Consider the following 13,095-nt stretch of genomic DNA (forward strand, 5'->3'; position numbering starts at 1 on the left):
ACATCCATGGAAATATGAACCTTTGATCAGGTGGGTCACCATATGAGAATTTGACCCATTTTATTGGTACGATTTTTACCTCTTGAATGTGGACTGTTGATCATCCTTTGCTTTTTTTAAACCGTCCAATATTTCAAGCCATGGTTGTCAACTTTTTGTTGTAAAACTTTCAGGTGGTGACCATCCAAAATTAACGGCTCAGATTGTCCTAGATATTTTCAACGTGAAACAATGGAGATGATAGAGAGGACAAATCACTTTGTTTTTTTTTTTTTTTTTTTTTTACAGTTTCATTTGATTGTGTGGCTGCAAGCGGATCATTTTTTTAATACAGCTAGTGTCCATGTTCAACAGAAAGAAGGCCCAAGATTGGATGGCCAGGATCTTTCAGTTTGAAAGACTTGCAACCTTCCATCCACGGTAAGGCCCCACTTGTACGGACTGACTGAAAGTAGATTGATGTCACATCGACGGACGGAGGATCGTACAATTCCTCGAACTACAGCTCACCGGTTTGTTTTTTATCGAGTTTGATATTCGTTTGGTACGCAGTTCTTGACGGACGGGCAAGAGATTTGAGTGGCCACCGTGATGTATGGGTCTTATCCACACCGTCCACCCATTGTTTTGTATCATTTTAGTATATAATACCAAAGATTATTGATGGTGGGGCCCAACAGACAACCTACTTGGATTAATTACCGAACAATGGCCCAACTTGTAAAAACCCGAGTATGATATGATTTGCTCGGAAAATCCCACATGCTCGCACTTTCCTGGCACGTGCTACCCACCACCTCAACCATTTTAAAAGCTCTCACCACACATGCATATCTGCAACTCCCGCCTTTCCTTTAGCCCCTCAAAATGGCTCGTCCAATCTCATTACTGCTCTTCTTTCACTTCATTCTCTTAACCGGAACTCTTCACCGGAATCTGACACAAGCCGCCGGAGGCCAGTGGACCCTTCTCAAACCCTCCATCGGCATATCCGCCATGCACATGCAGCTACTAAGCAATGATCGTGTGGTCATTTTCGATCGGACCGATTTCGGCCGTTCAAACCTCTCACTACCGGACGGCAAGTGCCGGAACGATCCCAACGACACCGCCGTCAAGATCGACTGCTCAGCACATTCAGCTGAGTATGACGTGGCCACGAATTCGATCCGACCGCTCATGATCTTAACTGACACGTGGTGCTCATCTGGCACAGTAGCACCCGATGGCCGCTTGATCCAGACTGGAGGATTCAATGATGGAGATCGAACGGTCAGGATCTTCACCCCATGTGATAATTGTGATTGGGAAGAGAAACCAACAGCATTAGGTGTACGGCGATGGTACGCAACAAATCAGATACTACCCAATGGGTGGGCCATCATAATCGGTGGCCGTCGACAATTCAATTACGAATTCTACCCAAAATCCAACAGTATGGATCGAGTTTTCTCTCTTCCATTTCTACAACAAACAAGCGATCCTGAAGAGAACAATCTCTACCCGTTCGTTCATCTCAACGTCGATGGGAATTTATTCATTTTCTCAAATAATTGGGCTATCTTATTCAACTACCGCAACAATGCCATTGTAAGAGCATACCCGAAAATGCCAGGTAGCGATCCTCGGTGCTACCCGAGCTCAGGCTCCTCGGTTCTGCTTCCATTGAAGAATTTCAAAGAGGCGGAAGTTCTAGTATGTGGCGGGGCCCCGATCGGGGCCTTCAATCAAGCGAATAAGGGCAATTTCATCAAAGCTTTAAATACTTGTGGGCGGTTGAAAATCACCGATCAATCTCCACAATGGACGATGGAGACTATGCCAATTGCAAGAGTAATGGGAGACATGGTCTTGCTTCCGAACGGATACGTTCTCATCATCAACGGCGCTTCTTCGGGGACCGCTGGATGGGAATTGGGCCGCGATCCGGCGACTAGTCCAGTCATATACAAGCCAGATAATCGGGCTGGATCTCGATTTGAAGTGCAAAACCTGTTGGGGACAAACGATACCAAGTTCGGAAACTCGGACTTAGTGCCTTGGGTCGCTAAAAGATGTATCAGATCCGAGGTATGGTTTACTAAGCCGAGACAGAAGTTGAGTCGGTTCGAACGACACATCACAATCCGGGCACGCGTCGGGCCGACTTTCTTGTCAGATTGGCCAGCGTAAGACAAAAGCCTCATCCCGAATATCTCGAGATAAGATCCCCGATCCCGAAGCTCACGGGATCGGATGAAGATTGGAGATGGGCGCGATCCCATCTCCGCGATATCAGGAGAAGAATCCTCGTACGATTAAATGCTCCAGCAGCTTTAAAAGAGGGACCTCCATCGTCTTGGGAGGTAAGAAAAAATAATTCTTTCTCAGAACCCCTCCATACATCTAGACCCCGAATCCAGGCCTGACTTTGGCATCGGAGGGTCCCCTGCTCAAGCCAGGGTCTCCTTTGTCCCCTCTCTGTGCAGGTACACGAAGGTCTAGGAGGACGAACCAGATATTTGCATCAACAGTTTGGCGCCGTCTGTGGGAAACCGTACAAAAAAGCCATCTCATATTTCTACATTGAGTTCCATGGTGATGACTAGAAGGACGGTCCCAGAAGAAGATTTGAATGAGAATGCGATTACAGGGCCAGCGGGTCCAGTCGCGGTCCCCGCAGCCCAGAACCCACCTAACAACCGCCAACGAGGGGCGACCAGAACAAGCAACAATCAGCGGGGTCGCGACGATGGGCGGTTGGACAAGGAGGTTCAAGAAATCCGCTCTGATATGAATATGATGAAGCAGATGCTGGAACGAATGTATCAGCAGCAAATGCAGCCACTCCCGCATCCTCAAGGGGAGACAGCGCACGTACCGACGGCGGCGGTTGATCCTCAACCTTCCGCGCCGCAATCTTTCCGGCCGAGCCAACCCCAAGGCGAATCAGAACCATCTCCAGCACAGTCGGCCAACGCTTCCCTGCCCCCGACCGATCTTCGACATGAGATAAAGCGAAGAAAGTGTAACCGCCCTTCCATGGAAGGCACGGTGGAGAGCAGTGAACCTTGGAAAGCCGATATTCAAAATTTTAAAAGAGAAGTGCGGGAAGAAATGGCGAAAGAGATGGCGGACATGAAGCACGGCCGGAATATGTATTTGACCAGATCCGAAGTAAAGGCGTCCCCCTTTGTGGACTCGGTAATGAAGGCTCGGTTGCCCGAGAGGTTTCGCTTACCTCAAATCACTCCTTTCACCGGCAAGACCGACCCGACGGAGCATATCGAATGCTTCAGAACCTATATGGAGGTCCACGATGCCTTGGATGCGGTAATGTGTCGGGCCTTTTCTCTTACATTGACCGATGTAGCTCGACTGTGGTTCAAACAGTTGAAACCAAAGTCTATCAGCTCATTCGTTGAGCTGAGCGACGCCTTCCTCACCAACTTTATCGGCGGAAAAAAGAAATTGAAGCCCCCTGCACATCTAAACAACATAGTTCAAAAGCAGGGAGAGCTACTGAAAGATTATATCAAGCGTTTCAATTTCGAATCCCTTCAGGTTCGAAAACATTCAGAAGAAACGGCCCTCAACGCGCTCATGCAAGGAGTTAGAGATAAGCCGTTCTTGGCATCTCTAGACAAAACTCCGCCCGACACTTTGGCAGAATTTATAGCACGGTCGGATAAGTATGCAAATGCCGAAGAAACGCGAATTCTGCAAACTAAAACCTCGGCCAAAGAGTCGGCCAGAAAAGAAGCCGACTCGGCCGGGGGAAGGAAACGCAAAGAAGATCAAGCACGTGATGAGCGAAGGTCAGGAAAACGGCCGGATCGAAAATTTTCCACATATACTCCCCTGAATAAGACTCGGGAAGAGGTGCTGATGGAAATAAAAAACGAAGGCTTTGTTAGCTGGCCCAATAAGCTCAGGAGTAATCCTAATCGGCGGGACAAGGATAAGTACTGTCATTATCACCGCGATCACGGGCATAACACAAGTGATTGCCGTCACCTAAAGGAAGAAATCGAACGACTCATAAGGGACGGCCGACTCAAAGAACATGTGGTTAAAGCTAGGGTAGCCGAGGGACGTCCGACCGAGAGTCAGCCCATGGAAGAAATCCGGACAATTGTCGGCGGCCCGCGAGGTGGGGGCGACTCAAACAATGCTCGAAGGAATCACGCGAGGAAGCTCAGTCAGCCTAAGTCCGAGCTTATGATTATAGATCGGCCACCAAAGGAGAAGAAAAGAGAAAGATATTGCATCTCGTTCACAGAGGAAGATGCCCGAGGCATCTATCACCCCCACGATGACGCTTTGATTGTCACCCTGACTATCGCTAACCGAAAAGTGTTTCGGATACTCGTCGATACGGGATCATCTGCAGACGTGTTATTTACCCAGGCGTTCGACAAAATGGGGATCGAACGGTCCACACTACGCCCAGTTCGGACCCCGTTGATCGGTTTTTCGGGAGGACAGGTACTGCCCGAAGGGATTGTCTCGTTACCACTCACTGCTGGTAGTGCCCCACATCAGACGACGATGATGGTTGAATTCTTGGTCGTCGATCAACCCTCAGTATACAACGCAATACTCGGCCGACCTTCATTGAGTCTCCTCCAGGCCGTGGTATCTACATACCATCTTTCGCTGAAATTTCCGACTGAGTCGGGGATAGGAATTGTCAAAGGAGACCAGCAAGATGCAAGGCGTTGTTACATGATAGCTGTAAAGGGAACCGTCGATAAAAGTTCGGTCAACATATCAACAATCGAATCACTGGACTCCCGGGGCGAGAGTCATGAACGAGGGCAACCGGCCGAAGATCTTATCTCAATCCCCTTTGTCGAAACAGATGGATCCAAGACGGTACGAATCGGCTCGTCCTTGCAGTCCCCCTTGAAAGAGAAGCTGATAGCCCTGCTCCGTAGGTACGCCGACGTATTTGCCTGGTGCCATGAAGATATGCCCGGGATCGACCCTTCTGTGATGACTCACCGACTCAACATCGATCCGTCGTATCGACCGATCCGACAGAAGCGGCGACCGCTCGGCCCTGAACGATACGCCATCATTGAAGAAGAAGTCAACAAACTCCTCCAGGCTAATTTCATAGAAGAAGTACACTATCCAGAATGGGTCGCGAATGTCGTGCTTGTAAAGAAATCCAACGGGAAGTGGCGAGTCTGTATTGACTATACTGACTTAAATAAAGCCTGCCCAAAGGATAGCTTTCCGCTTCCAAGGATAGACCAGCTAGTAGATAGTACCGCCGGACATGAGCTCCTTAGCTTCATGGATGCTTATTCAGGGTATAATCAAATTGCAATGCATAAGACAGATAAATCAAAAACTACCTTTGTCACCGACAAAGGCCTTTATTGTTACCGAGTGATGCCATTTGGTCTGAAGAATGCCGGCGCAACCTATCAAAGATTAGTTAACAAAATCTTTGCTCGGCTTATAGGCCGAACCATGGAAGTATATATTGATGACATGCTCGTCAAAAGTATACACGCGGCAGATCATGTGAATGATTTGGAAGAAATGTTTCTCACCCTACGGAAGTTTCGGATGAAGCTGAATCCGAGTAAATGTGCTTTTGGGGTGGGCTCTGGAAAGTTCCTCGGTTTCTTGGTTAGTCAGCGAGGAATAGAGGCAAACCCTGAGAAGATAAAGGCTTTGATTGATATGGAATCCCCTAAAACCATAAAGGACATCCAAAGGTTGACTGGACGAGTCGCAGCACTTAATCGGTTCCTGTCCAGAGCCACGGATAAATGTCTCCCTTTCTTCAGACAGTTGAAAGGAAGACAAACAATGGGCTGGACGGAAGAATGTGAAGCGGCATTCCAACAATTAAAATCATGTCTCGGTTCTGCACCTCTCTTATCAAAGCCCGAATCGGGGGAGTCTTTGCTCCTTTACCTAGCGGTGTCCGAGGCAGCGGTTAGCTCGGCTTTGATACGAGAATCCGAAGGAAAGCAACTGCCGGTTTACTACGTCAGCAAAGCATTATTGCCAGCAGAAACAAGATACCCAAGCCTGGAAAAAATGGCCTTGGCTTTAATTACTTCCTCTCGCCGACTCAGGCCATACTTCCATGCCCATACCATCATCGTAATGACCGATCTTCCGCTTCGCCAGGTATTGCAAAAACAAGAAGCTTCCGGCCGACTCACGAAATGGGCCATCGAATTGAGTGAATTTGACATTCAATACAGACCGAAGGCAGCAATCAAAGGGCAAGCAGTAGCTGATTTTATTACCGAGGGAACACCACCAACCGAGCTCCCGGTCAACGATATGCCAAAGGATGTTGCAGTTCCAACAACAACCGCTCCCCCGACCCTTACCTGCCCTATTCCCTGGAAACTGTTTGTCGACGGTTCTTCCAACTCGAAGGCAAGTGGGGCTGGGGTTGTGCTGGAAACCCCCGATCATACCTATATACAGTATGCCTTACGACTTGGATTCCAAGCGTCGAACAATACGGCGGAATATGAAGCGTTGTTACTCGGCCTCCGACTCGCCGCTAGCATGGAGGTCACGCACCTCAGTGTTTTCAGCGACTCTCAGTTGGTTGTTAATCAAGTTACCGGTGTATACCAGACACGGAAAGACCAGTTAAGGGCATACATGGAGAAAGCGAAAGAACTTATCAACGGATTTCAACTCTGTCGTGTCACTCGGATCCCTCGTACGGAAAACAGCAAAGCCGATTTGTTAGCAAAGCTCGCCTCAGCCGATGAAGATGAAATACCCAGGTCCGTCCCTGTCGAATACGTCGATAAGCCGAGTATAGATGAACCAATTAGCGAGGCCGTCAATACAATCAACTCGGAACCATCCTGGATCGATCCAATCCGCCAATACCTTGACGAAGGAAAGTTGCCTGAGGATCGCGCCGAGGCTCGACGAATTAAGATCCGAGCCTCCCGTTACACCATACTCAACGGAACCCTCTATAAGAAAGGTTACTACGCCCCGTTGCTGCGGTGCCTCAAACCCAGCGAGGCAAACTATGTATTACGGAAAATCCATGAAGGAATCTGCGGAAACCACTCCGGGGGCGATCTCTCGCCCATAAGGTCTACGGCGAGGATATTCTTGGCCCACTATCCAACACGGCGCTCGCGATTCGTCCAAAATGCGACAAATCTCAACGGTTCGCGGCAATTCCGAGGCAAGCCCCGAGGCACGACGCCGATGACTGGCCCTGGCCCTTCGCACGGTGGGGTGTCACATCATAGGCCCGCTCCCTATGGGAAAAGGTCGGACCAAATTTGTTGTGGTAGCGGTGGACTATTTCACGAAGTGGGCCGAGGCGGAGCCATTAGCTAAAATAACCGAGCGGAAGATCCCGAGTTTGTATGGAAAAATATTATCTGCCGATTTGGAGTACCCCGTACCATTGTCACGGACAATGGAAGGCAATTTGATAATAGAAGCTTTCGCGAGATGTGCAACAACCTCGGAATCAGAAACACCTATTCTTCGCCTCATCATCCTCAAACTAACGGACAAGTTGAGGCGGTTAACAAGATTATCAAGCAACATCTTCGGACCAAGCTTGACCGGGCCAAAGGCGCATGGGCCGAAGAGCTCCCAAAAATTCTCTGGGCTTACCGAACTACAGCGCGAACCGCCACAGGAGAAACTCCCTTTTCACTCGCATATGGCTCGGAAGCCGTCACTCCCGTTGAAATCGGATTACCTTTGGCTCGAATCACTTCGTTCAATGCGGAAGAAAATGAAGAACTCCTCACACTCGGACTCGACCTTCTAGACGAACGAAGGGAAGTGGCACGGCTACGCACGGAGGCGCGGCAACGACAAGTGGCTCGGTTCTACAATACCCGAGTTAAGGTCAGGAGGTTTCGAATGGGAGATATGGTTCTCCGAAAAGTATTTTCCAATACCAAGGAATTTGGATCGGGTACGTTGGGACCCAATTGGGAAGGACCCTATATCGTCTCGAGCACCATCCGACCAGGAACGTATCGGCTAGAAGATCTAGACGGACAATCATTGCCTCACCCCTGGAACGCTGAGCACCTCAAGATTTACTATCCTTAGCCCGGTATTCGATATTTAAACTGAACTAAGAATTGAAGCCAAGTTAAATGAATAAAACTAGGCGTTTACTTTCATTCATCAACATGCAAGTACAACACATGAATACATCGAGTTTAAAAGTAAAACAAAAAAATATCAGAGACCCTCTCATATACCGGCCTCGTTCCCAGCAGTGCCTTCAGCAGCGGCGTCCGGGTTCTCGGATTCCGAGGCTACTCCACCCTCGATTTCTGAGAGATCAAGATCAGGAAAGGATTTCTTGATATCCTTGACACATTCCAGATATCCGCTTTGGAACAAACGATCTCTCTCATCCTCGAACTCAGCTGACTCAAGGAAAGCTTGGACGGCTTGGTCCCTAGCCTTCTCAGCCTCCCGAGTCTTCTCGTCGGCCTGCTGAATATGCTCCGCCGCCTCAAGCTTGGCCCGAGCCAAGTCATCAGCACAAGAAGCATGCGCTGCGAGAACTCGTCGGTTCTCTTCCTCAGCTCCCGAAAGTAGAGCCAATAGCCGAGTAACTTCGGCTTGTGCTTCGTCGAGGGCTCTCTTGGAGAAAGCCGCCTCTGCTTTCGCGTCTTCGGCAGCTTTCCGGGCAATGGCCGCCTCGCCTGTCAGAACGCCGACCCGGATTTCGGCCTCCTCGCGTCGCCCTTCGGCTTCCGACAGAAGAGTCTGCAGCCGATGAGTCAAAGATAGCTCTTTGCTGGCCTTGATCAAGCAGGGAGCAAGTTCAAAAAGCACCCTTGCTGCATGGCCAACGGTTTGCGATGAAGGGGCGTTGTAGAGACTGACGAACTCTTTTTCGCCCCCATGGGCTAAGGCCCAGGGAACCATCCCCGACACCACCTTCTGCAGGACGGACGGCCCTTCTTGGTTCGTCTCCTCCCCTCTGGAGGATGCAGTCCTCGTCTCTTCTTCCCCTCTGGAAGACGCGGCTCTGGTCTCTTCCTCCTGCCTCGGAACATCCGTCGCAGTGTGTCCCGAGTCAGGTGCCGCCTGAGGTTCGGAGGCAGCGGCCTCCGTCGCTTCCGCCCTTTCTTCCGGGTCAGAAATTTCGACGACGGTAGGGGCAGAAGAACTAGCAAGCTCCTTCTCCTTCCGCACAACCCTCTGTCTCTTCGGCGGCCGAGGCTCTGACAGAAGAACTGATCGCGGAGGGGCCTTTAGCTTCGTAACCGCCCTAAGAGGAGGACGAGCTCTAGTCATTTCCGAGGGAGCCGGTTCCGGAGCACTCCTAAGATTGGGTCGAGCTTCGGGCAAATCTACAAAAAAAAAATGAAGTAAGTCAGGGAAAATTTAGAAGATGCATGAAGATGCGTTTTCAATTACCTGTGACGGCCGAGTCTAGACCTGCGAGATGAAGACGCTCCGGCTGTAAAAGCACCTTCCAGGACCTATCTGCTGGGTCCAACGTCCTCAACTCTTTGATCCGGGCTGAAGCACTGGAGCCGAGCTTTGGCCGCTTCTTCGGAATATCTGCCAGACACAACCCCGTCAGATTCAGAATATTACAAAAATAAAGAAGGGCAAGAGAGAAGACCCAAGTCACCTGCTCTCTGGAACGCCCGAGGAACGCGAGCCTCGCAGGACTCGGACTCAGCCGTCTCCCAGCGGCCACAGGCCCAAAACCAACGTTCTCTCCAATGTTTGTTGGAAGTGGGAGGGTCAGTTATTAGGGAGCCGCCTCCGCCTCGCCAAGCAGCGAAGATATAAAAGCCGGGGTAGTTCGGGTTCACACGCACTTGGTACAAGTGGAGAAATTCGTCGACTGTTAGCGGTGGCTGTTCCATCTCGGCCCACAGCACCGCACACCCGAATAAGTTCCTCCACCCATTCGGAACTATTTGCCCCGGGGCAATCCGAATATGGGATAAAACTCCCCGGACAATGGCCTGAAGGGGCAAACGCAAGCCGCATTGCATTGAGACTTGGTAGATCGCGACCGCCCCAGCAGGAGGATGATCCGGCAAGTCATTCGGACGGGGAAGATAAATGATAACCGATTCAGGGATGTGATACCCGATTCGGATTCTGTCTAAGTCCGCCTCGGTTAAAACCGAAGGAACGGGGCCGCTTAGATCATCCCCCGATCCTTCTCCTTCGGACTCGGCGTGCGCAGACTCATCAGCAGGAACCGACCCAGAGGTTCCTTCAGCAATCAATATCTCCTCTTCTCCCTCCTCTTCTTCCTCCATGCCCCTTGGAAAGTTAGGTCTTCCCGGGCGGGTTAATAAAGACAACCCACCACGAGAAGGAGCAACGGAAGCAAGGCGCTCCGCCGGTGCTCCAGCAACCCTCTCAGAAAGGAAAGTAGCATTCGCGTCAACTGCTACCTCTGTCAGTAAAGAAGGCGATTCCGCAACGTTCCAAAAACGTTGCGCTTCGCCTTCATCTCCGGAAACTCCCTCCTAGGGACTTCGGGGACCTCTAGCCGCCATTATCACTAAAGAAAAAGGAAGGAGGGACTCACCGGAGGGAGAAAGGAAACGGAAATGGCGGAAGGAGCCGCTGACAGTTCAGAGAGAGGAAAGGAAGAAGACAAAAGACCAGGAAAGCTCCAAAGAAAATGCAAAGCGGGAATGGCAATGGCAATAAAAGTTCAAAGTGCGGGACCCCTACCATTTTATAAGGTTGCCATACGGCGGAAGCAATTAATGGGGAAATGATTCGACGCCTGCATCGATTCCTCCACTCGACACGTGGCGCACGTCGACTGACGACAATAATGCCCTTGCTACGTGTCCAACCCTCATTGGCAGGGTGTGCGATTTGACGGCTGTTGGCGCATGCGATGTCAGAAACTGAACAGTCCCCCATCAAAGGCTACACAGAATGCATTAAATGACTACTTCTCGTCTCGGACTAAGTTATGAACCGACTCGAAACTCGCTACTCCTAAGTGTCATATGAAACACACGGAGTAATCTAAATAGTTGTTGGGGACAAACGATACCAAGTTCGGAGACTCGGACTTAGTGCCTCGGGTCGCTAAAAGATGTATCAGATCCGAGGTATGGTTTACTAAGCTGAGACAGAAGTTGAGTCGATTCGAACGACACATCACAATCCGGGCACGTGTCGGGCCGACTTTCTTGTCAGATTGGCCAGCGCAAGACAAAAGCCTCATCCCGAATATCTCGAGATAAGATCCCCGATCCCGAAGCTCACGGGATCGGATGAAGATTGGAGATGGGCGCGATCCCATCTCCGCGATATCAGGAGAAGATGGACGATGGAGACTATGCCAATTGCAAGAGTAATGGGAGACATGGTCTTGCTTCCGAACGGATACGTTCTCATCATCAACGGCGCTTCTTCGGGGACCGCTGGATGGGAATTGGGCCGCGATCCGGCGACTAGTCCAGTCATATACAAGCCAGATAATCGGGCTGGATCTCGATTTGAAGTGCAAAACCCATCAAAGATTCCTCGCCTTTATCATTCAACTGCTATTTTGCTGCGTGACGGACGGGTTTTGATTGGTGGAAGCAATCCTCATATCTCCTATGTGTTCTCAGGTGTTCAGTACCCCACTGAACTAAGCTTGGAAGCGTTCTCGCCGCCGTATATGGAGTCATCCTATTCTGGTTTCCGGCCTAAGATTGTAACACCCACTTCACAAACCAAGCTGAATTATGGTGGGAATCTAGTAATTCAGTTTCAGGTATCGCTGCCACTGAACCTGAAGGGAGTTTCAGTGACAATGGTGGCGCCGTCGTTCTCTACACATTCATACTCCATGAATCAAAGATTGATAGTGTTGGGGAGTGGTCTTTTGGCAAAGACGGTATCCGGTTCGGCATATGAAATCAGCGTATCGGCCCCGAATGCAGCTGTGATTGCACCACCTGGTAATTATTTACTGTTTGTTGTTCATGGTGGGATTCCAAGTGAGGGAATTTGGGTTCACATACAGTAATTTTCTCTAATTTCTTTTTATATATACATATATACAATTTTCTTATAGAAAATATGATTTTATACCCAATTCTTTTCATTTAAATGTTATAATTTTGCACTATTTTTATTCCAAAATGGAAATTGGGTGTAATGGAATGAAAAGAAATGGGTGTAGAAAGTGGCTTTCCAGACTATATATGAGACATGCTAACATGCAACTGGTTGGAAGATAATTTTCCATACACCAAGTGAATAACTTCCAATCTATCATGTACGTGCAAAATCTAAACCATCCAATAGGTTGGGCCCACCACGTGGAATATCTTATTGAAAAATAAAGACTCATCTACTCATCAACCAGACCACAATTGTATTTTGTTATTTATTTGCAAATATACAATATTTCCCCTGGTGTGGCCCGCTTGATTAGTGGGTGGGGCTGAATTTATTATGAGACGATCTTTTTCGTGGGACCAACCTATTGGACGGTGTGGATTTCTCACATGCATGATAGGTTGCATGTGAACATTTCTCTCGTGTTTTTTATTTAGTGAATTTGTAAAAGGAGATGAATAAGGGGAAGGAGAAATGGGAGGTGTAAGATCAGATTCTTGTGACTTTTGTTTTCTTTTGGGAGGAAAAGGTTGGGATTCACAGGTAAGAAGAAGAAGAAGTGTCGGTTTTAGCTTTTGTCACTACAAAATAAAAGAAAGAACATGGCCTTCTTTCTCACGAAGTTCCTGCGCTCGAAACCTGGGAAAGCCTTTCGCACGAAGTTCCTGCGCTCGAAACCTGGGTAGGGCCCAACGTGATGTTTTTGAGAAATCCACCCCGGCCATCCATTTTCCGAGATATTTTTAGGATAATAGGCCAAAAATGAACCGTATCCAATAATCAAGTGGACCTAAAATGTGAGTATTGAATGTACACGGTTGAAATATTTGTGGGCCATAGAAGTTTTGAATCAAGCTAATATTTTTTTTTTCAGTTCATCCAAGTAGGAATGACGTTATTAACGGTATGGATGTCATGTAAACATCACTTTCTACCCAGAAAGTTTTCAACGGTAGGAATTTTCCTACCCACCTTTTACTCTAGTGCGGCCCACTTGAGTATTGGATCCTTCTC

The 13,095-nt window shown here is 49.0% G+C and overlaps 1 protein-coding gene across 1 annotated transcript; it reads left to right on the plus strand.

Moving 5' to 3' along the window:
* The first annotated feature begins 894 nt into the window (after positions 1 to 894).
* LOC131243423 (aldehyde oxidase GLOX1-like) lies at positions 895 to 12,688 on the plus strand. The gene is made up of 2 exons (XM_058242784.1): positions 895 to 1,845; positions 11,336 to 12,688. Exons 1-2 carry the CDS (start codon positions 997 to 999, stop codon positions 11,984 to 11,986), a joined length of 1,500 nt encoding a protein of 499 aa, XP_058098767.1. The 5' UTR covers positions 895 to 996; the 3' UTR covers positions 11,987 to 12,688.
* The last annotated feature ends 407 nt before the right edge of the window (positions 12,689 to 13,095 follow it).

The sequence above is a fragment of the Magnolia sinica genome, chromosome 4 (genome assembly GCF_029962835.1).
Source record: "Magnolia sinica isolate HGM2019 chromosome 4, MsV1, whole genome shotgun sequence".
Lineage (NCBI taxonomy): Eukaryota > Viridiplantae > Streptophyta > Magnoliopsida > Magnoliales > Magnoliaceae > Magnolia > Magnolia sinica.

What these genes read in the sequence shown, in the direction of transcription:
- LOC131243423 (XM_058242784.1), top strand. Translation starts at nt 997, where the DNA reads ATGCACATGCAGCTACTAAGCAATGATCGTGTGGTCATTTTCGATCGG. An exon ending in TTGCAAGAGTAATGGGAGAC is followed by an intron (nt 1,846 to 11,335) that starts ATGGTCTTGCTT and finishes GTAATGGGAGAC; the next exon opens with ATGGTCTTGCTTCCGAACGG.